This window comes from Bos mutus, chromosome 19 (genome assembly GCF_027580195.1).
Source record: "Bos mutus isolate GX-2022 chromosome 19, NWIPB_WYAK_1.1, whole genome shotgun sequence".
In the NCBI taxonomy this organism is placed as follows: Eukaryota; Metazoa; Chordata; class Mammalia; order Artiodactyla; family Bovidae; genus Bos; species Bos mutus.
The window spans coordinates 13,865,152-13,889,963 of NC_091635.1; the positions used below are offsets into that span (position 1 = coordinate 13,865,152).

The 24,812-nt window shown below is 54.8% G+C and overlaps 1 protein-coding gene across 5 annotated transcripts; it reads right to left on the reverse strand.

The window, feature by feature from the left end:
• Window positions 1–309: 309 nt before the first annotated feature.
• Window positions 310–23,375, reverse strand: DLG4 (discs large MAGUK scaffold protein 4). 5 transcript variants are annotated; one of them, XM_070389365.1, is made up of 20 exons: window positions 22,935–23,375; window positions 15,183–15,347; window positions 11,808–11,862; window positions 11,622–11,680; window positions 11,294–11,418; window positions 11,028–11,197; window positions 10,803–10,939; window positions 10,506–10,650; window positions 6,515–6,810; window positions 6,299–6,401; window positions 5,858–5,972; window positions 4,378–4,554; window positions 4,073–4,109; window positions 3,936–3,963; window positions 3,757–3,804; window positions 3,549–3,650; window positions 3,058–3,230; window positions 2,061–2,170; window positions 1,302–1,393; window positions 310–1,110 (listed from the first exon to the last, which is right to left on the reverse strand). In XM_070389365.1, the coding sequence occupies exons 1-20, from the start codon at window positions 22,962–22,964 to the stop codon at window positions 1,004–1,006; spliced, it is 2,274 nt and encodes a 757-aa protein (XP_070245466.1). In that variant the 5' UTR covers window positions 22,965–23,375; the 3' UTR covers window positions 310–1,003. The 5 variants fall into 5 exon arrangements, 4 of the variants coding, with proteins under 4 accessions (XP_070245466.1, XP_005906093.1, XP_070245467.1 ...); XM_005906031.2 differs by having other exon boundaries at window positions 312–1,110; window positions 11,622–11,672; window positions 11,809–11,862; window positions 15,282–15,347; window positions 22,935–23,373; XM_070389366.1 differs by having other exon boundaries at window positions 312–1,110; window positions 15,282–15,347; window positions 22,935–23,373.
• Window positions 23,376–24,812: the final 1,437 nt, after the last annotated feature.

Genomic DNA, 24,812 nt, shown 5'->3' on the forward strand with positions numbered 1-24,812 from the left:
CTGCAGATTCCTCCAAGGCCCCCTTCAGGCCATTCTGTTGTGTCTCCGGGGAGGTGATGGGTGTGGGGGGAGAAGGATCTGACTTTACCAGACCCATCCCTATACTCCCACCCGGGTCTCCCTCCTCACCCGGGTCCCAAATAACCAGGCCACACACTGGGTTTCAAGTATCCGTCTCTTCCTTTCACTCTCTCGAAAGAAAAAATAAATAAATTGCAGAAGGCGGCAGCATTTCCAGTCTTCCCCTGGCTCCCAGACACCCGACCCCCAACCCTGCCCCCCCTACCCTCCCCCCCAACATTCCCACTCCCTAGACCCATCCCTCCCCGTTCCCAAAAGAAAAAAGGGAAAAAAAAAAAAGAAAAAAATCCCAGGAAAAAAAAAAAAGCCACAGTTAGACCTTCCACTCATGCAAACCGGCAAAGAAAAAAGGTAGGGGGCATGTGGAAGGCAGGGGGCCCATGGTGGAATCCCCCCACTAATCCCCCCAAAACCACCTTTGAGAAGAAAAAAATGGAAAAAAAAATGAGAAATCAAGGGACCTGGGGAGTTATGATGGGGTCAGGAGTGACCCCAGACCCTGCCTCGGGGGGAGCGCGGAGGCCTGCAGCCCTGCAATGGGTGCTCCTGGAGGGGGGCCCTGACTTTCGGAAAGTGTGTGGGAGGAGATGGGGGAGAGCAGGTGGCCCCCCAGTGGGTCTGTGTGTGCGTTGGGGGCGGGCAGGGGCAGGAGCAAGGGGTCCTAAGGAACCAGGGCTCGGGATCAGGAGCCCGGGGCTCCCCCTCAGACCCCGGGTTCCTGGGGTTCCGCAGCCCAGTTCTGGGGTGCAGGGATACATGCAGAGGAGTGTCCCCCCTCCAATGGGCTGGATCCAGTTAGAAAGGAAATAAATAAGAAGGGGTGGGAGGGAGGCTGGGGGTTGGAAGGGCTTGGGCAATTCAGTCCAGACCAAGGGCCCAGGCGGTAGAGGCAGGGCGAGTCCAGGCCAAGCCAGGGCAGGAATCAGAGTCTCTCTCGGGCAGGGACCCAGATGTAGGGGCCTGAGAGGTCCTCGATGACTCGCTTCACCTTGTGGTAGATCTCCTCAAAGCTGTCGCCCTCCACGATGGCTGGGGGCGGGGGCAGGGAGTCAGGCCCAGGGCAAAGGGCACCTTCTCCTAATTCTCCAGTCCATGAGCCATGGGATGCACCCACCCAAAGGGGATACCTCCTTCTAAACCACCCACCCTGTGGGGGCCCCGCTTTTGAATCTGTGCCAAAGGCACCTCCTGTGCTGGCCACGGGCTAGCCACAGCCTCACCTGAGAAGCACTCTGTGAATTCCTGCTCCAGCTTGGTGGCTCTGTCGAAGGCTTTGCGGGCTTGCTCCTCTGTGATCCGCTTATTAATCTCTCTGTGGAGAGTGAGAGAGACACAGACCTGAGGGTGGGTCCTGCCCTGCCTTGATCTCCTCTGTCCAGGGATGTTAAGTTGCAACCACTATTTTCTTTTTTTAATTTTTTTAAAAATATTTATTTGACTGCACCAGGTCTTAGATGGGGCATGTGGGATCTAGTTTCCTGACCAGGGAATGAACCTGGGCCCCATGCATTGAAAGTACAGAATCTTAGTCACTTGACCACCAAGGATGTCCCCACTATTTTCTTATTTAGAGCATGAAGCAAAAAATACAATTCCCAATACCCTCTGGGGCCACAGATGGGCCCCCTCCCCACGACCCACCCCAGCCAGGTGTGGCCACTTCAGGGACCTCTCCAGAACCTCATCCTTCCAGCCAGCAGCCCAGTGAAGGGATTGACTCTAACTCCCAAGAGCCCCAATGCCTAGCAGGTGTGTGCCCCAGGGGTTGCTGGGAGTTGTAGTCCCGCCTAGCCCAGGGCAGAAGAGGAGGGAAGAGGCCTGGGCTTCCCTGGGCCCTCTGGGTTCTAACTCCAATTCCCTTCAAAGGCTGCTGGAGCTGCTGTCCAGAGTTCTGACGGAAGAGCTCAACACAGAGGCCATCTAAGGCTCGGGGCTTGGTGTGGGAGAGCCGAGGGGAAACCCCCTGAGACCATACTCACAGAACATTCTCCAGGGAGCGGGGGCGGATGAAGATGGCGATAGGGTGCAGGTGGGCCGCCTGCAGCCGCCGCACGGCATTGGCCGAGACATCGAGGATGCAGTGCTTCCCCTGGGGGCAGGCAGGGTGGGTGGAGGGGGACCAGCAGGTGGTGGGGAAGGACAGACAGAGGTGGCAGGACAGGACCCACACACAGGACGTGGAAAAGTGGAAGACATGAGATTGGCCAAAAGGGAAATGAGATGGATATCAAAAGACGCGTGGGCAAAGACAGTGGAGGCAGGAAGGGTATAGACAGACAGAGTGAAAAAAGGATAGGGACAGACGGAGAGCAAGGGAGGGGCCCGCACAGGAGGGAGGGGATGGAGGGAACAGGGAGGACAGGCAGGGAGGGGACCCAAAAGATGGCGCAGAGCAAGGCCAAGGGGGCGGAGCCAGGCAGGTGGGGCAAGAAAAGGAAGGAGAAAGGAAGTAGGATAGAGGGGAGGGCAGGGAGGACGGACAGAGGACAGACAGATGGAAGGAACAAGGAGAGACAGATGGGAGGGAGGAGAGGCAGATGGAGAAAGGGGCCGTGGAGGGAAGAGGGCAGGGTGGCGGCAGCAGGGAGAAGGTGAGGGCAGAGGAGTGGGAGAGGCAAGTGGAGACCCCAGGAAAGGTGAGGGGAGAGGGGAGAGGGCCAAAGGGAAGCCAGCAGGAGGGAGGGCCCGAGTTGTGGGGGGCCAAGCCACCAAGGACAAGGCCACAGGAAGAGAGGTGAAACGGGGCAAGGAGAGGGAAGAGGGGACAGATGGCAGCATGGAGTTTGGGGTCAGGGACCAAGGGAGGAGGGGTGGGGGAGCAGGGCACCAGAGAGCAGGCAGTCAGACAGAGTTGCCCAAGAGGAGGAGGAGGTGGAGTGGAGACCCAGCAGGGAGAGAGACAGAGAGAGAAAGAGAGTTAGAGAGCTGAGGAAGGCCATGGGGGGAAGGAGGAGGAGGACGGGCCGTGGCTCCTACCTGCTCTGCCACCTCTCGCACGGACTGGACGCTGGTTCCATACAGGTGGCTATTGTACTGGCCGGCCTCGATGAACTTGTGGGCCTGAATGTCCTTCTCCATTTTCTCCCGGGACGACACAAAGTGGTAATCCCGGCCATCTATCTCGTATTCCCGCTTGGGCCGCGTCGTATCTGCCAGGAAGTCACCCCACCCACCAAAGATCTAACCACCATCCCTCCAGCTTCAACCTTGCCTACAGCGACCCCCCAGGAGAGCCCAGCTGGTCCTCCAGGGAAGGGGGCTGCTGGGGAGACCGAGGCCAGGAGAGAGGGGTGGAGCTGCCTCCCCCAGCACCTCTGGGTCGTCCGAGTCTCCGGCCTGGGACGGTCCCGGTGGACGTGAGGGTGGCTGAGCAGCACCCTTGTCTGAGAACCCCTGTGTTCGGAAGTGACTCTGCCTGTGACCCCTTGGGCCCCACCCCCCACCGCCCCCCAAGGCCCTGCACTTACGGGGAACACAGGATCCGAACTTGTCGGGGAACTCGGAGAGGAGATCATCGTTGGCGCGGTCCTTGGTGGGCCCGAGGATAATGATGGGGCGAGCATAGTGCACTGAGGAGAGCGTGGTGGTCAGGCAGTGGCAGAGATCAGGGTCAGGCAGGGGGGAGGGGCAGAGCCGGGGCAGGGGGCTGGGCCAGGGCGCGCTGCCAGGGCTCACCTTCCATCTGTGTCACCGTCTCGTAGCTCAGAACCGAGTCTTCTCGACCTAACAGGAGGCAGGGCATCTACAAGTGCCTTGGAGGCAGGGGATACAGGGCCCCCACCGGCCTTCCCGAGGACTCAAGAGAAGCCCAGGGCCCCTCTCCCCGCAGGTCTTCCCAAACTGACCCAACCTACCCTGTGATCCAGAGCTGGAGCCCCAATCCTAGGGAGACAGAGGAGGCCATGCAGTTGGTCAGGAGTTCAGACCCACGAGCTCCACCGCCCTGCCCACCTCCGCTCTTGCACCAGAGCTCCCGGCCTTCTCCACTTACCTTGGCCTTTAACCGTGACCACTCCCGTCGCTCAACCCTGAGGAATACATGGAGGGATGGGGGTAGAGAAATGCCCAGTGAAGGGCCCTCTTGCCCCTACCCCCAGGGCAGCCGAGAACTCCGTCTCCCAGCAGCCCCTGGCCCCACGCTCCTAAATGCGGTGTTTGTCCCAAGGGCTCATGTGAGTCGTGGTGCCCACAAAGGGTCAGCAGACAGATCCCCAAGAAGTTGGGGGTGGACCCACACCCTCCCTGCTGGCTGCCCACCCTGGGGCCCTTGGGAGCTTCAGGGGCAAGAAGGCTCACCGCCGCTTGCTGGGGATAAAGCCGATGTCATCAGTCTCGCTGTCGGAGTGGACCCGCCGTGCCTGCCACCACTCCTCATCGCTGGCATCAATGACATGAAGCACGTCCCCGAAGCGGAAGCTCAGGGCCTGGCTCAGGAAGCCGCAGTCCTTGGTCTTGTCATAGTCAAACAGGGCCCTGGAGGGCAGGTAGCCTCCAGTCAGTCTGGTGAGGGCCAAGGCCCCTGAGAGCCCAGAGGTTCTGCCTAGGGGTCTACAGACCCGCATGGCCACTGGTGGCTTTCCCAGAGATGCTGTGGATTCTGATGAACCCCAGAACTGTGTGGGAACCTAAAGCTCTACAACTATGAACAGCCATTCAATCCTCGCTGTGTCAGGGATCAGACAGCCTACGGATCGGGGGCGATTTTGAGAGTAAGATTGAGAACAGCACCCTCCTAAGAAAGCAGCTGCCACATGCATGCACGCCAGTCACAGGGGTAACACGGACCCAAGTCCAGCTACCCTCAGCAGTAGAGTAGCCTTAAGTGACAACCTGTAAGTGACAACTCCAGGGTCAGGACAAGGGAAGGAATGACTGCAGAGACACCAGAGATGCCAAGCAAAGCACCAGGGCTAGAAAGATGGGAAGGGACTCCAGGATCATCAGCATCATCTGGGAGTCAGAACTGACCAGCCCCGGGAGCTAACTGGACCCGACAAAGAGAGAAGGGCCGAGCGAGGCTCCGGTTTGAGCCAGGTGTCTCGGCAGACAGTGGTGCCATTCAGGAAAAGAGACACCGACCGGGCAGGACAGAGAGCACGAGCGCACAGGAGAAGAGGTGAGCTAGCTCTGGGGCATGCTGAGTATGAACACCTGTGGGACAACCCAGGGATGTGTCCAGAAAGCAGATGGCTGGAGCTGCAGGTCTGGACCATGGGGAAGAGGTCAGGCCTGGGCTGAATGCTCTGAGAGACACTGGCAGAGCGAGCAGAAGGGGAGGCCATGTGAGCAGACCGGGAGCCCAGAGGGAGGGAGGGGAAGAAGCTCAGACAAATCGCCTACACCTGGGCAGACAAGAAAGAGGAGCCAGTGGGAGGAGCCCTAAGAAGGTAGCAAAATGCCACCTGGGAGACAGGGTCAGCTTGGAGAGAGCGGTGGTCCACTTCCCCTGGAATGTGTTATCCCATGGGGCTGGGCAATATTCCAAAAGTTGAGAGGCCCCCTGCTCTGCCAGGCATTAACCTTTGAGTTACCAGACTGTGTGGCAGCTGGGGGTCCTGGGGGAGTTGCCAGGGTGACTAGGGGCTAGGAAGCAGTAGGGATCACTGAGGCTGAGGCTGTTTTCTAGTCGCTAGGGAGTGTTTCTCAATGCTAACCTATGCGTCTCCAGCCCTGGAGTGGGAGGTAGGACAAGAGCCAGGCAAGACTGAGGAGGGAGAGCTGGCTGGGGGATGAGGGGCCATGAAATGAAGAGGGGCCCAGCCAGGAAGCATCCGACCTGATATAGAAACCCCTTTTGGGGTTGCTCCGCAAGGAGGCAGTCCCTGAACCCAGGCTGCTGTTCATGAGCTGTTCCCGAAGGTCATGGATCTTGGCCTCGAACCGGCTGTACTCTGAGGAAGGACAAGAAGGTTCCTGAGCTCTGGCCTCCCTACTGTCTCCCTCCCTACTGTCAGCCTCTCCCCTCCCCCTCCCCCGAACTCTGCAGAAGCCAGGAGACAGAGTTCTGAGCACCATCTGAGAGGCGGAGCTTCAGGCTTGGTTATTTCTGTTTAGTTACTCAGCTGTGTCTAACTCTTTGCAAACTCATGAACTGTAGCCCGCCAGGCTCCTCTGTCCATGGGATTTCCCAGGCAAGAATCCTGGAATGGGTAGCCATTTCCTTCTCCAGGGGAATCTTCCTGACCCAGGGATTGAACCCATGTCTCGGGCCCAGTACCTTCGGGTTTATACTGAGCGATGATCGTGACTGTCTGACCCGCATTCTTCAGGGCAATGGCAGCCTGCTCGTGGCTGGCATTGCGGAGGTCAACGCCATTGACCTAGAGAGAGCGGGGAGAGCTTGAGTCACTGGAGATGGGGGCCGGGCTCCAGCCTACATGAGCCCTGGCTGGAGGGGAGGGGGTGGTCCGGGCAGGGGCTGGTCTTCCCTTACCGAGAGGATCTGGTCCCCCTTCCGCAGCTCCCCACTGAGGTCTGCGGGGCCGCCGGCCAGGATGAAGGAGATGAAGATGCCTTCACCGTCCTCGCCACCCACGATGTTGAAGCCCAGGCCCGTGGAGCCCCGGTGGATCACAATCCGCCTCGGTTCTCGGGGGACGTCTTCCTCCCCCAGCAGGTCCTTGGCCACGGGGGAGTAGCGCCGAGGGGAGGTGGGGGTCATGGCGGTGGGGTAGTCAGTGCCCAGGTAGCTGCTGTGACTGATCTCATTGTCCAGGTGCTGGGAATAAGCTGAGGGAAGACATGGGCGGAAGGACGGATGCAATGGAAAATGCACGGAGGGAGACAACGCCCACCACTCCACCTCCTCCCGAGGAAAGCAGCAGAACCAGGCTCAGGGGAAGGGCACGTCACTATGCCAGAGAAACAAGGCTGGGGTGTAAGGGAACATGATGGTCACAGCAATGTCAGGGAGCAGGAATTCAAAGGGCATGGTAGGGGTGGGTTCTCCTAGGGGCGAGTGGATCTGAAGGGTACATGACCTAGGTATGCCAGGGGTATGGAGCCAAGGGGAATATTAATACCAGGCTTTGGGGCTTTTAGTTCAGTTGAACCATCTCTCATATCATCTATAAAATTCCTCTCCCTGTTTCCCCCACTTCCTGGTCATTCACTTGGTGAGAAAACTAGGTCATTTGTCTAGCAGAATTTCCCACCTTCTTTTAGGAAATAGTGGGAAACCCTAACAAGTAGATCACTGCTTACATCCCTGCCCTGCATCTCCTGTCAAGTGGTCACCTGTGTAGAGACTCAAGTTCAATTTTTGACAGAATTATTTCCTAGATGCTGCTGCATACTTTCTGCATCACGACATGATGCGATGTCAGGTTGCGTTTTTTGAGATACAAATCCATAGGTTGGGGTGTTGTCAGCCTGATCCATTCATTATAAAGCTCGCCATTAGCCTCTCACCTAAGAGTTTTAGCAGCCACTGACCATCACTGCCTGGACTTGACAGTTCACTGAGGATGGCAAATAGTGCCCATGTATATTTTTTTTTTTTTTTTTTTTGAGGAAGGAACATTTATTAGTCAGAATTTGTCTGTAAAAAAGAATGTTCCCCGGTCAACCACTGGTCACTCTACGGTGCAATATGCATAGGAAAAGAGAATAAATGCTTGACTCTTACCCTTTGCTTGCCAGTATTCAGAATGTACAAGTTCCCTAGCATCTTCCAAAGGTACCTAGTTGTTTTGAAGTATCCTTATAATCCTGTAGATTTTTAAATATTTACTGAGTTTTGGTTGAATGGCCAGTTTCAACTTGGCTCCTGCCTTTGACACAACCCTTGAATATCTTCCTTGCTTTCTTCTTTTTTTAAAGGTTTAAAAGATAACTTGTTCTTTTAATGCTTTTGCTAGAAAATGGGAAAGTTCTCAAGTGAAAACTTGGTGGTTCAGATGGTAAAGAATGCACCTGCAATACAGGAGACCTGGGTCCGATCCCTGGGTCAGGAAGATCCCCCGGAGTAGGGCATGGCAACCCACTCCAGTTTAGCCTGGAGACTTCCACGGACAGAGGAGCCCAATGGGCCACAGTCCATGGGGTCACAAAGAGTTTTGCTAATATGAAAGATGTTACAAGTTCATCTTACACATTCCTTGCTCAAGTCTTAGATCTGGCCCTTTCTCCAAGGAGCCAAGGTTCCCTCTGATAGGTTATAGTGTCTAGAAACAAGGCCATGTGATTTTAATATGGTCTTACAGTATGATTTCAGATTTGGATGAAGTAGTCACATCTCATTCTTTTCCAAAAATTTCTTAGCTCTTCTCCCAAATGTAATTTTCCAGTTGGGGGTGGGGGGTGGTGAACATTAACATTCTGATGAGGATTGCATAAAATTAGAGAAAAACTTGGAGAGGGTTGAGATCTTTAGCATATTATGTTTTTTGCATCAGGAAACATGCTGTGACTTTCCAGTTCTTTAGTGTTCTTTTATGCCCTTCAGTAAAGTTTCATCATTTACCTGATATAAATCTGACACAGGTCATTTACTGATATAAATCTGCCCTCTGATCAAGCTTATCTTTCTAAGAATTTTTTTAGAGATGTTTTTAATGTGAACCATTTTTAAAGTCTTTATTGAATTTGTTACAATATTGCTTCTGCTTCATGTTTTGGTTTTTTGGCTGAGAAGCATATGGAATCATAGATCCCTGACCAGGGATTGAACTCATACCCTCTGCACTGGAAGGTGAAGTCTTAACCACTGAGCCACCAGGGAAGTCCTCTAAAAATTTTATAGCTTTTTTCCTATAGCAAAAAGGATCTTTTTACCCATTATATTTTCTTATTGCTAGGAAGTCACTAGTTCATGCTTTTTATCTTACATATAGCCACATTCTTAACCCTACCTATTATTTTTAAGGTTTTCATTTAATTTACTTAAATTTTAATCTAGATGGACATAAGTATAACTTATAAATAACAATAAGTTTGATTCTCCCCACTGAAATGTAACATTTATTCTTTTTTCTCTTGCTACCCTGCCTGAAATCTTTACAGCAGTGATTCGCAGCAGGGTAATTTTGCAGCCCCCCTCACCCCCAGGGGACATTTGGAAAAGGGGACGACAGAGGATGAGATGGCTGGATGGCATCACCGACTCAATGGACTTGAGTTTGAGTGAACTCCCGGAGTTGGTGATGGACAGGGAGGCCTGGCGTGCTGTGATTCATGGGGTTGCAAAGAGTCGGATACGACTGAGCGACTGAACTGAACTGAACTGAAAGACACTTTTGGTTGTTCTGACTGGAGGGGAAGGGTACCACTGTCATCTGGTAGAGGCCAAGGCTGCTGTTAAACATACTATAGTGCACAGAACAACGCCCCCCACAACAAAGAATTGCCAAGTACAAAAATGTGAATAGCCCCAACGTTGAGAAACCCTGCTCTAAAGCAATGTGGACTAACAGTAGCAGGAAGAGGCTTCCTTGCCTAGTTCCTAACTTAATGGACACACAGATAGGATTTTATCATTACAATGTGTTCACTGTTGATTTCTGATAACACTTTTCAATCATGTTAAGGAAAACTCCTCTGTTCCTAGTATACTAAGTTTCCCTTTCAGAATATGACGTTGAATTTCATCAAATGCCTTTCCCACATCTGTGTGAAATGAACTTACTGTTTTTTCTACCTTTTTTTTTTTGCCAAGCCACGTGGCAGATGGGATCTTAGCTCCCCAAAGACCAGGGATCAGGGATCGAACTGGTGGCCCCTGGAGTGGAAGCATGGAGTCTTAACTGCTGGACTGCCAAAGAAGTCCTTCCCTCCCTTAACTTTTTAAATACAATGACTCATACTTAGAGGTTTCATAATATGGAAACACCTTTAATTCCCTGAAATGAACCCAACTTTGTGACAACGTTACTCCCTTAATATGCCCCTGTGTTTGTTTTGCAACTATGTCATTAGAAACTTTTACATCTCTGTTCAGAAGCAAAATTAACCTATACTTTCCTCTTTTTTTTTTGGCTGAACCATGGGGTTGCAGGATCTTAGTTCCCTGACAGGGACTGAATTCAGGCCACAGCAATGAAAGCCCTGAATCCTAACCACTAGGTCACCAGGGAGCTCCCTACTTTCTTACATTATCCTTGTGACCATTTTCAGATGCCCTTATAAAATGAAATATGAAACGTTTTATCTTCCCCTATGCTCAGAAAAAGCATAAGAATTACCTAGTCCATGAGGATTTGATAAAATTAGCCATAAAACCATCTAGTGCCTTCGGGGGGAGGGACTATTGACAATCTTTTCTAGTTCTTTGACGGTGACCAATTTTCCATCTATTCTCCAACTAAAGGAAGTGATAGAGGTTCTGGCCAGTTCAGGGGAAGGATCTGAAGAGGCAGGGTCAATGGGGATGTCATGGGGTGACTGGTGGGGGGCATGGGGAGCTCCAGGGTTTGGAGGGCTCTCACAGGTCGTGATGTCTGGGGGAGCATAGCTGTCACTCAGGTAGGCATTGCTGGGCTTGGCCACCTTTAGGTAGACCACATCGTACGTGTTCTTCAGGGCTGCCACGGCATCCTCATGCATGACGTCCTCCAGCCCCACGCTGTTGACCTGGGGCCAAGGGAAGCAGAGCTCAGACAGAACCGGAAACAACCTCAAGATGGACGTGCTGAGGGCGAGCCCATCAGGAAGGTTGAGCAGGCACCAGGCCAGCAGGCAAGACCCAGGTGTGGGCTAGAAGAGTGATGGGGGCCCCCACTCACCGCTAGGATCTTGTCTCCGATCTGTAACCTCCCGTCCTTGTGGGCAGCACCCCCTTCGATAATCTTGGTCACATAGATGCTGTTATCTCCAGGGATATGTTGGTTCCCGACACCTCCAGCGATGCTGAAGCCAAGACCTGGGTGGAGGGAGGGCAGAGGTGGGTCCCCAGGTCCCCTGGGGCAGAGGATAGCGGGAGGGGGGTGGCAACCTAATTGGGTCGCTACCTTTAGGCCCCTTGATGAGCTTGATCTCCATGAGCTTCTCAGCCGGAGGCTTCCGGCGCATGACGTAGAGGCGGACAATAGAGCCTGCCTCTTTGAGGGCCTCCACCGCCGCTGAGTGGGTCACCTCCCGCACGTCCACTTCATTGACAAACAAGATGCTATCGTTGACCCTGAGGGCAGCAAGGTGGGCCTGAGCCAGGAGCTTCCTGCCGCCCTGGTCCTCCCTTTCAAGGGAGCCAGCATCCTAACCCGTCTCCTCTCCCCACCTGAGACGGCCGTCCTGGGCTGCAGCCCCACCGGGAATGATCTTGGTGATGAAGATGGAAGGGTCATCGCCGATGTGGGGGTTATCAGTGCCACCTGCGATGCTGAAGCCCAGACCTGAGTTACCCTGGGCAGAAGGAGGGGAAGAGGGTCAGCTCCCCTCACCGCCTACTCTAGACTGGGTGAGAGGGGAGGGGAGAGGGTTGGGGAGCTGTGACCGGAGCAGGAAGGGACAGGGTTAAGAGGCTGGCCACTGAGAAAACACGGGCACAGAGAGAAGCACAGACAGGGGGCAAGGGGGGAGGACCTGGGCTGCATGAGCCTGCTCACCCTTTCCAATGTGATCTCCTCGTATTCCATTTCCCCCTCTGTCCCGTTCACCTGCAACTCCAGCACGGGCCAGAAACACAAAAGCCATGAGACAGACTTCCTGCCTGAGCACCTGACCTTACCCTGCTGCTGGGACTTGGCCTTCCCTCCTCCCTTCTGTAAAAGCCCCAAAATCTAAACAACTCACATATCCTGGGGCTTCTAGGGTATCTGTGTTGACAATCACAGGGGGAGAATTGGCCTGTGAGGGAAAAAAGGAGATGAAAAGCTGCCTGAGCCTTGGCTCAAGAGGGAGCCCGTAACCAAGAGACCCCCCCACCATGGCTACCCTCTCAGCCTCTTAACCTGGCCCGCTCTGTTCCCCTCAACTCTCTGAAGGACCCAGCCTTGATCCACGTTACAAACACACAGGTACACGTGCTGGCCCCAACTCTGCCCAGCCCAGGCCCCCTGCATGTGGAAGGAGGTGTCTGAGAAGCAGGAAGAGAGAGACAGCCAGATGGGGGAGCAGCAGATGGTATAGAGCCGGGAGTGGGGGGGGCCGGCTAGGGGGGGGGAGCTTCTCACCGGATGTAACACCACAGAGTGCTACATGCCTTATGTACTACACACACATACCACAGGGCTCCTGTCCATTAGGTCCTACCCCATCCCTGTCCCTATCTACCCATCAACACCCAGATCTTTTCATAACCCTCCCTCAGACTTGCCCCTCATTTTCACACACATGTGCCCTAAACCCTGGGCCCCTGGAATCCGGGGTTCCCCAAGATGCAGGCCCCACCCTCCTTCTCGCTCACCCACCATTCAATCTACTCCTTCCTCTTGGGATTCTGTTGCCAAGCAACGGTATCTAAGCCCAGCCAAGGCCTGGGGAGACCCACCTCCTGGAGGCCTGTCGCCAGGACAACGGGAGGAGGAGATGGGGCGTGGCCTAAGAGCGACCAGATTCCCAAAGGCCCCGCCCCCCCTCCCGCCCCAGGTAGCCCGGCCGAAAGAAGTCCTGGCTGAAGAGGTTTGAGGGCGCAGCGCCTCCTGAATAACCTTCCTTCCACCCTCCCTTAAGCCCCTCACCCTACGCAGTGGAAAGAACGTCAGGAAAGGGGAGTGGTGAAAGACATCCGGGTCCTAGTCTCTCATTACTCTTACCCCCACCCCTGGCCTATTTCATCCGGGAAAGGGTTAAAGTGGGGTGTGCCCAGTTCCCTGACGTCAGTCGCCTCGACACAGCAGGGTCTCTAGATTCTAGGGCAGGGCCGCTTTAGGCCGGTCCTAGGGGCTTCCCCAGTTGCCAGGGCAACCGAAGCCATGTTTCCATAGCAATGGGGGAAGGCAGCCAAAAGCCTCCTTCCGGGGTCCCCAACCTGTCTCCTCCTTAAACAAATATTTATTTGGAGCCTACCAAGCGCAAGGCACTCATCAAGGATTCCCCAGACTCCTCGCTCTCTCCTTCCCAAGGGGTCTTTCTTCTCTCCTACTGCGATATCTCAGTACTACATATTTTCAAGCTCCGTAATAGATTTCATACCCATAAATATATTAAATCCATTCTCTGACCCTTCAAATCTCAGCAAATGCTACTGTCCAGCCAATAGCCACTGACTGCCAACATCCCATCCGCGTGTCCCTCCTCTGTCCCACAGCCTGTCCTCAATTGCCATCCCCATCCTTACCCTAGACGTTCCTGCCCCAGGCTCCATCTTTTATCCCCAACTACCTTCATCTCATCTCATCTGCGTAGCTGTAGATAAAACACCCCTCTCTCCACCCGACACGATATATCTTCCAACCCCAGCCTCCATTCTCCATCCTCTTCCCCGCCCTGTGCCCCTGTCCAGGCCCATTCGGCATCAGTCTCCTGCTCTTATCCTCCATCCTAACTTATGATTCCTCAGAGAGATCACCACCACTCTCTCTTACTTCATTCTCTGACCCTCAAGATTCTATACCCAAATCACAATCCTTCATTCTCAACCCTCTGAAAACTGAGGCTTCTCCTGTCCCCCGGCTCAGGCCTTGTTGTGGGTCCTCCCTCCTACACCCAGGGCCTCCAGCACTCACTTCCCTCTGCTTCCTGGATGCAGATTCCAAGTCTCCCTACCTCTGTACGACCACTTTCGCTCCTCTTCTCCTCCCCTGGGGACTGAATGGCCCCATCTTGAGGAAAAAAAAGCATCTCTAGTCTTCTTTCCTTAGTCCTTGCAGCCCTCAGCCATCCACAGGAATCCTCTGCACTCATCTCTTCCTCTCCTTGCTCTCGATCAGCTCAACCTCCTCCCTGATACCACATCTCATCCTTGCCTGTCTCCTGTCCTAGGACCTCTAGGCTTCCTCTCGTCTCTCCACTTTTCTACCTGCAGGAAAATTGTATTTCCCTCTCCAACTACTCTCCTACCACCTCCTTCTCACCCCAGAACCTACTGCAGCCCAGCCTCTGCCTCCTTATTCCCAGGCTCAGGAACTCAGGAACCTCCTCTCCATCTTCTTGGTGAAACGTCGACAACTTCCCCCTTGCCGGGACATCCCACAAGATCCTAGAATCTCACCCCTGACCCCAGTGTTCCTCTGAATCTCACAGCCAGCCTGGTACACTTCATTCCTCCCAGCCTACACCCCCAGAAGAGGAGACTGAGGGGGAAGAAGATGGGAAGTGGCCTGGAGAATGGAAAATCTCAAAAACAGGGCCTCCCCAGGACTGGAGAAGGGAAAACATACTGTAGGCACAGAAAAGAAGGGGAAACAGGTGGTGGTGAATAATAATGCCCGGGGAGGAGCACAGAAAGAAATCTGCATGGAGGTAGAATCCAAGAGGAGGAGAGAGAGAAGGCATAGGAGGAAAGGACAGAAGTGATGAGTAGGGAGAAAGGGAGCCGGCTGACCCAGGCAGAGGACTCATCCTGGCCAGAGCCTGAGCTGGGGATCGGGGAGAGGAAGAAGGAGAGTGCGTGGGAGGAAGAGAGAGACAGCATCCAGCACCAGCCAGCAGAGAGGAAAAGGCAGCGAGGAGGGAGGGCACAGGAGGGTGCAAAGGCCGAGGCAGGGGACAGAGGCAGAAACGCCGGGCAACCAGAAATCTCAGGCCAGGCAGATGGAAAAGGCTGGAGAGCCAGGCCCAGAGGCCGGAAGCGGGGGGAGGAGGCAGCGAAGGGCCAAGAGCAAATGAGGGCAGCAGGAGTTCTGAACAGAGCTCAGGACACAGAAAATGGAAACGGAGGTGGGGGTGTGTGAAGGAATGAAGAGGGCCCGGGCGCGGGGAGCATCCTGGGGAACGCACACATCTCAACGCACGTGCGCGCGCACACACGCAGACACACACGCACACACACAACGGCTGTAAACTCTACACCCTCTGCCACTTGCCTAGCCTCTGTTTCTCCTCTTTGGGAACCAGGTGTTTCCAACGCCCCCAATGCCCCCTCCCCTGGCCCCAGGAGCCCAAGCCCAGCCCTCCAGTCCCAGCCACCCCCCACCTCTGGCTCTCGCCCTACCGGGCCTTGGGGATAGTTGTAGCTCCGAGGCTCCGAGGGCTGCACTGGGGAGGGGGCCGCCTGAGTCTCCTACCTTGATGGGGGAGAAGTGGGCGTGGCCCACGACCCCTTGGACGGCCTCGAGGTGGGACAAGTTCCTCTCCGCCACGTGCACCAGCTCGGGGGCGTTTACCTGGTTGGGGAGGTGGGCCGGGCTGTGCTCCAGAGGGGGCGTGTCTTCATCTTGGTAGCGGTATTTCTGGGGACGGGGACGGAGGCGTCACGGGGGCCGGCCCAGCGCCTCGGGCTCCAGGCGGCCCGCCCCGGCCGCGCCTCCGCTCCCCAGCCTGTGCAGTGCGGAAGGCCCTGGGGCCTGACCAGCTCCTCCCCCTCCCTGTCCTCCAGCCCATTGGCTCCCCTCTCTCCACCCTCCCCACAGCCCCCTCTCCCGCCAGGTCCTTGGCACCTCTCCTCTCTTCCCAAATCCGCACCCTCCCCGCAACTCTTCCAACTCCCAGCCTAGGACCCCAGCCTTCTCCCCAGCACACCCCTCTTCTGAAGTCCGTTTCTTCATCCCTTCCCCAGAGCTCCAGCCCCTCGGCCACGTGCACCCCTCCCCTTCTCTACCTCCATCCCCAGCATCTTTGCTTACCTCATCAGCTTCCCCCCACCCCCAGCTTCCTCTATACCTTAAGCCCATTCCCCGTGTTGTAACCTCCCTCCTTCGAGTTGCTTCTCCCATTCGGTACTCCATCCCACCCCACTCCAGCCTCCTTGCCTCAGTCTCCCTACTGCAGCCTCTGCCCCAGGAAGAAATCACTCCCCAACACTTTGCATGCCCCGGGCAGGGACCGCAGTCAAGCCCTTCAACTAGCAGGTACTTGGCACCAGCCCCCCTGGCAGGACAAAGTTAAACCGGTCCAGCTGGCCTTGCTGGTTCCCAAGTCTTCGGCAAGGGGGCCCCAGGACTCCCCCACCTCTACAAATGCCCAGAGGCCAGCCAGCTAATCGGATATACTAGAAGAAGGGGGAGGGTGGGGGAGGAACAGAGATGGTAGGGCTCAGAAAGGGGGCAAGAATGGATGCCAGCTTCCAGGTTCAGTGACTGCGGAAGTGGGTAGAACCTCAGAGTAAATTCCTGGTCTCCCTTTGGCCTTTACGAGTGAAAGACCCAACCTGACCCCTGATTCCCCTTCCTAACTCACTGCATGCCATCTCAAGGGCCTCCCTTACTAGCTTAATACAGACTCCAGTAAATGAGATTAACGGAGGGACCAGAGAGGAGGGCAGCTGGAAACAGTAATGAAGGGTAGCGCCTCTGCCCCTCACAGAAGCAAACCCTCCCCAAGGCCAGGTTCTGTGGAGGAAGGGGAGGTTACCATGTGTAGGGCTCTCTCAGAGACTGCAGAAGACAGAATACGCTCCCCAGTACACATGGGTAAAAAGAGAAGGCAAGATTTCCCTCTCAAAAAAAGTATCTGAAAAGCTGAGAGGACCCCAACATTCGGAGGACAACAGTTACAAAATCAAACTGGAGGAAGCTTATCAAGGTCAATGCCTGACACAGAGTATGATTCTGAAAATTCTGAGGATGAGGAACCAAGGCTGAGGATGTAGTCCACTTTGGCCATGGTTAAGGACAAAGTAAGAGGATAGGAAGAGGAAAATGGTCCATTAAGAGTCTCCAATCCAGAACACAGAGACAGCTGAGATCAAGGAGCACCTTGATACACTTTGTTTTAAGGCTGCACCATTAAGCATGCAGGATCTTAGTTCCCTGACCAGGAATCAAATCCACGCCCCCTGCAGTGGAAGTGTGGAGTCATAACCACTGGACCCTACCAGGGAAGTCCCACCTTGATATGTTTGAAGTCTTAAAGAAAGAAAAGGGGCTCATCAAGGTACACTTTGTTTTCTGGCCTTGGAGACAGACTTGGAGGAAAAACTCCTAGCTCCCTCCAGGTTTCCATACGAAGAACACAAAAAGTGGAAAAGGGAAGTTAGGGGAAGTAGAAATTAAATAATCCTCCTCCAAGCTGGGCCCTCTTGGGTAACAGAATTTGATGAACTGAAAGAGGTTGTTGTGCCACATTCTGAAAAGGTGGTCTTCAGCCTGGATAGTGCAAGAGCTGAGGGACAGAGCCCCAAAACTGGAGGGACCAGGGAGGGAAGAAGGAGACAAGGAGATTGCTCTCTTCTCTCTTCACAAAGCCCCCAATTCCCTGCGTGACAACTGAGGCAGGACCAAGGGTTGCAGCTTCAAGTTTTTGGAGTTTGGGACGCAGCAGGGAGGGTTTGAGCCCAAAGCCCCTCCATCTTCGCCCCACCTCACAGAGAAAATTCCTGAATCCCGATGAAGAAATGTCAGGATGCACACAATGAAAATGGAAGCGTGGAAAAGGACATTTCATTGTTTATTCTAAAGAGGAGATGAAAGAAAATTTGTAGCACACTGAGACTGCAGACACCTCTCCCTTCCCTACCCCCGTGGGGAGTGGGGTGTCTGGGACTGAGAAAAAGGCTCCTCCTGATCTAGTGACAAAGTCAGGGAGATGGGGAACAAGGAAAGGATACCAGAGTTCCCAGAATGTGGCTGAAAGAGGTTAGGGCCTATGTTCAGTCCCTGGAAATTTTTAAAGTAAATGTAGTAAGGAAAAACCTCTGGAGAGGTGGGGGTGGGAGAGTCATTAGGAAACTACAAACTGGGAGGTGGGGGTTGAGGTCAGCACCTCTCATCCCAGACTAAAGGACTACTAACGCAAGGCAGGCTAGGAAGGAGGGTCCCCTCTTTACGCTACTGGGGCTCAGGGCCGTGACCAGCGACAGCTCCAGTGCAATTGGGACCAAGTCTGAACCCCCAATATATTAAGGCACAGGTAATATTATTAAGGTACAGGCATAGGATAAGCCAAAGGCCTGGGGTCGCTGTTGCTTTTCCCTTTGGCCCTCTCTTCACCGCCCCAGTTGCGAGAATGACCTGGAACGGAGGCTTGCACCCCCAGAATAGAGGGTTGTGAGTGAAAGTGAATGATCATAGGAGGGGCGACCCACTGCGCCTGTCCGCGAGACACTGCCACCCAAAGACCCCGCCAAGCAGAAGGAAGAGCGACAGCACTTGAAGGTTGCACCCCGAGATTTGGGGGGTCCGGAAAGAGGGGAGCGGGGCCGGAGCCCGTACCGCGGCACGTACCACGCAGAGACACATGGAGGCGAATCTGTTCCGAGTCGACATGGAGAAGGGGAGGGGGACTGAGGGGAGGGGATGGGTGGGAGAGCAAGGGTCCCGGGGTTGGGGAGGGGGAGGGGCAGAGGGGCGGGGGCTGCGGCGGCCGCGGCAACTGGAGGCTGCGGCCGGAGGTGGGGGGGTGACGGCGCCTGCGCAGTGCGGGAGAGCGTCACGATGGGAGAGAAGGGGTGCGGGGAGACCCTCTTAGCCATCAACTTCCCCGGTTCCAGCTGTTTCTCTGTGAACTCCACCGTGCACAGTATACTCCTATTCATTCACAAATACAGACATTCCTAAAATTACCAATGTAACGCTCTGGTTCTCTGGGATCCCTTATGCTAGCTAATCTCCCACCCCTAAAATCACCAAGCCCCTATTACGAAAGCTCCCTGGACTCTCAGGGGGCAGGGAAGCAAGCAGCACTTCTCCCGCAGAAGGACCCCCAAGGGGTCTAAACTGCCTCCCACAATCCCCTGCACCCAACCTCCCCAATGACTGTTAATGTAGACAACATCCCCACAGATGTCAAGACGCCTCCTATTTTAACCATCGGTATAGCCCCACAGGATAGCCAGACAACGTTTTCCAAGAGTTGAAGGACCACAGATCCTGTTGTGCCCTCAAACTAATCTACCCTTTAAATCATCCCTTTTAAAATTATATCTGTTCCCCCAGTCTGCTAACAGAGACCTTGAAATTAGTGCAGCTATTACCCTTGTTCTAATGTAAACATCCAAATAACCAGTCCTCAAATTCATTTGGGGTCCCCTCTCCAAATCCTTGAACCTAATGAGATACTCATGACTTTTCTAACATACCATGCCCCAGTACCACCAGATCCCATTTCAGGGAATACTTAAGGGACCTTAAAGTTGACCTTCTGAATTCAGTTGCAACCTCTTCAGTTTATTACCAGACTTCTAGACTAAGAGATATTTCTCTATTCCTTTTCTGTACTCTTTAAATGTATACATTATTCCCTTTTCTGGCTGCCCTCCCCTACATCTCAACATTTCTACCCCCCCACCCGCCATGACTCTGAATTTCAACTTTGTTGGAAGATTACTCCCAAATATATCTATCTCCCCCACACCTACGTCTCAAAAAAATATTTACCAAAATAAGATCTGACCTGCAATTTCCAGTGGCCCACAAATCTCCCGTAACACCCCAAAATGACTGCCTCTGATTTCTTCCATTTTGTCCCAAACTGAACCCGAAAGCATCTCTTCTAAATATTCTCACATTGAACTCCCACCTTTTCAACTCTTAAAGTCCAGCGAGCAATCTCCTAAAATCTGCTTCTCTGGCTTTTCTAAAATGCCTACAAATGGTAGAGAGGAGGGATTTCCCTAGAACCTGACACATGCCCCCTCTCTTCCCGTTGACTGAAATCTGTTAGATACGCCCCCACGATGACCCCCAAGGTCCTAGTTTCATATCTGGATAGAATGCTTGTATCCTCAGAGGGAGCCAGTGCAGAAGGGGTTGAACTGGAAATTCCTTACAGAAAAGAAAATGCACAGGCCCTAGTTCTCCACCAGTGGGCGCTATGGCCATTAAGACCCTCCCCCATCCCCCATTTCCTTTTTCCCTCCATTTTCCGTTTCCCCGTTGCCTGGCAACACAGCAATCAAGGACTTTGCCGTCGCCTAGCAACCGTCTCCCTGGAACATAGCGTTGAGGTAGGAGGTTGTGCTCTGATGAAATCTTAACAGTCCTCCATCTTAGGAAAACTGAGACGTCAGATCTCCCAACCCCCGGATTCTCCTTTCCAAAGACCCCTGCTCCCCGCAGTTTCTTAGACAACAGGCCCCTCAAACCCTGTCTCCTCTTTGCACATGGGACCACGCCACGCCCCTGCCGGGTCAGCCCCGCCCTCATTTACCCAGTCCTAAGGCCCCACCCCTTTCTGAGGTTGTTTGCCCGCCTCCCTTGGTAGAGTAAGCCAGACCCCGCCCACCTGCCTACAGGAGACCACGCCTGCGTCCACTTCCCGCCCATTCGCTCCCCCGGCCTCGCCCACACTGCCCCCTCCGCCACGCCCCAGTCGACCAATGAATGAGGCCGTAGGCCACACTGCCCCGCCCCCGACACCTTAGCTTTGCCCAATAAGGACCACCCGGAGGGTTTAACCGCTTCGCCTCCGGGACTCTAGCCAAATACCCCCAGTCTTTCCCCACTTTCCTCCCTCCCCCACTTGTTCTGCTCCGCCCTCCGCCACCCTCGCCCGGCCCTCAAGTCCGCCACGCAACTTCAGTCGTCGCCGGTTACCATGGCAACGGCGGCAGCAGCGCGGGGAGTAGGGGGAGGGACGGGGGCGGAGTGGGAGAAAGAGATGCTCAGAAACACCGGCAGAGAGCGAGGCACAGAGTAAGATTAAGTGATAGCTATAAGGCAGAGTTAGCGCAAGGCACAGGGCCTGGCACATAGTGGGCATTAAATAAATATTCCTTAAATTACTGCGGCAGAAATCTAAATATAAGCGATGAACGATGGAGGAATCAGATGTAGCTGGGAAGCTCAACGACCGCAAAGCATGAGCACCCTCTACCCCACCCAGCATTCTGGGGGAACAAATGCCATGTGCCCCCCCTGCTGGCTCTTCCAAAGCTAACCCTCCGCTGCCCTGGATAGAGATGAACCACAACTCCCAACAGCCCGAGGGGCAGCAACCCTCTAACATTGACGGTTCTCCTGCCTCAAAGCCTTATGGGACTTGGAGTCCCCGCCATCCGAGACTGACAAGTTTTCCGGCCAAGGAATGTGGCAAGCCTGGGTCTCCACGCCTCTGTAAAACCCCAAAATGCATGATCCTCTCTGCGCAAGACTCTTTCCTTCGGGGATGCTCAACCCTGAGCTCCATCGAAGAAGCAGGATTCTTGAAGGGAGATGAATAAACCCACCCTCCCAGAATAGCTACCAATGCAGACAAGGCCCTCACCCCCCCTCTCATATGTGCGTTCACGTGTTGGAAGCAGAGCCCACACATTGCAACTGGCTTTCTGTGTACACCTGCACATAAGGGACCATAGCCAGGAAGCCTAAGGCTAAGGGGCAGACTAAGGGCAGGAGTCAAGAGGAACTGAGGCTCAGACAGACCTTAAAGGAGAGAAGGCCAGAGAAACTGAGGCACAAAAATCCACTGCATGGGAAGAAGAAGGAATATGGGAGAAAGCCCAAGCCCACAGAATGGAGGATAAGCAAGTAGCCCTCAAGAGAGGGTAGGGACTTGGACCTAGAGGTCCTCAGCCTTCAGTCTCCTCCAACCATGCTCACACATGCACAACACATGTGTAGATGCATGTGTATACATGTATGTGAGTTTGTGGCAGGGAACATGTGTGTCCTCAGCTCCCTGCCCTGAGAATCTGCAGTTCCCACTAAATATAACCCCCTCCCCAGCCTGTGACTCACCCAGACCCCGCCTCCCCGGCCCCCACTTCCTGTCCCACCCCCCAACCCCCAGCTGCCTGCCACTCGCCCAAGCCTCCAGGCTTCCAGCTTTCCAGTCCCAGAGTCTTAGAGCCAAGACCCAGGTATTCTGCAGCCCACCAGAAGCTTGCCAGTGTTCCCCATCCCGGAGTTCCTGCACTTGGCAGGCTCACAGGGACACCCTTGTACAGATCTTCACTGCTGCCTGCCTGGCCCTCCTCCTACACCTTTTCACCCCAGTAATTTTAAATCCAGGTGTCCTCCCCCACCTTGATCCCAAGGGTCAGGGGTAACAGGAACATTCCCTTCCATCTGCTCGTCTCCCTGTTTCCCAACCAGGGTAGATACAGTGTGGGAGGAAGTGAGGATGCTGGACACCTGCCTGGGCCACCCCAAAAATTTTCACCACGCACCTGGTACCCCTCCTCAAATCCCCTCTCCCCAAGCCTCTCATCCTCTTCCAAAGAAGCTGGCAACCTCAGCTGCTGCAGCCTCCTATCTCCCCAGGGAGTACCCCAACCCTAACCTCACCTGGTCCAATCCCTCAGGTGATTCTCTCAGGTTCCAGTTCCCTGACAACTCCCAACTATCCCTATTCCATACGACTGACCCTGAAATTAACAGTCCCCTCAAATTAAGAGCACCCCCAAATGCATATAAGATGCTTCTTTTATAATCTGAAGGCCCACTCCTTCCCTGCCAGCTGACACCCCCAGACCAGTCAGGTACTCACAACCAGTAACCTTCTACCTTCAACCCAGGAGCCCCCTGAAATTGGACAAGGCAACTGGAAGCCAGCTTGTCCCCCAGGAGGGAAGAGGAACCCCCCCTCACATAGTCCACCTTCTAACATACACCAAGCAGGGCTCCCATGTGAGCCAGGCTTCTCCTTAAATAAGTCTCCCTCAACATCATTGATGAACCTCAAAATCCACCAGATCCCCAAGTCACAGAATACCCCCCAATTTTCCATTTCTCTACAGGTACAAAGGGATCACTCCAGGGGGCACCTGTGGCCAAACCCAGCATTATCTCAGATGTGAACCCCAAACTAAATTATGACCCCCCCCTCCCATCTGCTGATGCTCTCATTCCAGGGCCCCCAGCCGCAGATTAGGCCTGACTAACCCCTCCCCACGAACTCATACCCTCCCCCCAGTTTACAGGCTCCCCTATCATGCTTACCTTGGTTGTCACTATACAGAGACAGTCCATGTTGGGGGGCCTGGCCGCGGCGGCGGGTAAGGGGCTCTGACTTCATCGGAATTTCGTTCCTCCCCTCCGTGGGTTCTCACCCCTCCCCCCTCCGCACCCCACTTTTGCAGGGGGGGCCAGGATGGGGGGAGGGGTGAGAGGGGAAAGAGGGGGTTGGAGAAGGGAAGGGTAGGGGAGCGTGGGAGGGAGGGGAAGGGGGCCCTAAAAGGGGTCCCCAGTGGAGGGGAGGGGGCTTAGGGAGTACACCCCGATTCTCAGGAGGGGCGGGGGCACCGGGGGCTGGCAGCCCCGGGGTTCGGGGGCTGGGGCATGAGCTAAGGTGGGGGAGGGGAACTGGATGTCGGGGAGCCCCGGGGTAGGGGAAGGTCTTGCCTAACGGCCAGGGGCTAGGGGCCGTGGCGGGGGAGTAGGGTGGGGGGGTCGGAGGCGGCAGCGGCCGAGGGAGCCGTGGAGCCGAGGAGGGAAGGGGAGAGAGGAGGAGAGAGGAAGCAGGGGGAGGGAGGGAGGTAGCGAAGAGCGAGAATGGGGGGGTGCCTCGGTAGAGTTAACTCCTTCCGCGCTGGCAGGAACCCGGATAATGGGAAAGGAGATGGAGACAGGAGCCCAGAGGCCCTGAGGCAAACATGGAGTCCCGGCCAGCCACTAGCGAGGACAGCAGAGAGGCAGCGAGGAGGGAGTTTATTTCTCAGAGAAGGAAGCACCCACCCAGCCTCTCAAAGACTGGGAGCACCCAGGGTGGTTGAGATACTGGAAAGAGGCCATGGTAGGGGGTAGGGAGTGAGGGAGGGGCTGGCAGGATGGAATCCCTGGGGGCCTAGGGCTCCCTCAGGATTTATAGGAAGAAACCTGAAAATTGATTGTGTCCTCGACTCTTAAGTGCCTGAAACTGGGGCAGGTAAAGAAGAGGGGGAAGCAGGAGAGCAAATGGACTACAGGACTGGAAAGAGAGCACTCCCCTTGCCTCTGACTCAGGAGGCCGTCCCCGGGGACCCTCAAGTCTCAGGTTCTTATTAGCAGTAGTTTGCTCACCCCTCCAGCCCTGCTGCACCCTCAGGAATTCAGAGCCCACCCCCCAACTCCCTTACCTGACTCTCTGAGATGGAAGCCTCATAATAGTCCAGGATGTCTGTCACAGGAACAGAGCTTGAGTTACCCCTCCCACCCCAGGCCTCCCTGGCCACCCCTGCCATCACCTCACCTCCATCCCCATCAGGTAAAAGAGGAACTCCTCCAGTCAACACTGGTGGACACTGACCCCTGATTTCCAGGTTCCCAACCAGCCCCCAAGTTCAGTAATCGCCCTCGCAAGCACAGGCCAGCCCTTGTCACTGCTGCCCCTCAGAAAACTGGGGCTACTTACCCAGCAAGGCTTGGAAGAGGTCACTGTGCAGCACCGTAAGGAGAGGGGGTGCCCATCGCAATAGTGGGGGTGCTAGGAGCCAGAGGGCCGACTTGGGAGCTGGTGAAATGCAAGTGAGGGGGAGGGGTTGGGCCAAGGAAGAGACAGAGGGACCAACACACTCACACACACTCACCTCCTCTTTCCCAGCCTTTGCCTTCTCACCCCAAACTCTCTAGAAAGGTCCAGGGAGAGGGATCCCTGGGTCCCAGGCCCCACCCACCCCCAGGCCTCCCCTTCACAAGGACGCCTGTTTTTCACCTCTTGGTCCTGGTCCCTCAGACATCTCTCTCTCTTCTCACTTTAATCTCTCTAATCCACCAGGGTTAGAGTTGAGCTGTCTTCTCCCCACCCAGTGTGAGCTGTCAGGTAAAGTAGGCAGTCTCTGACCCACCCACCGTCCCATTCTTCCGGGGTCCCCAGTTACTATCACCACCACCACCTTCCTC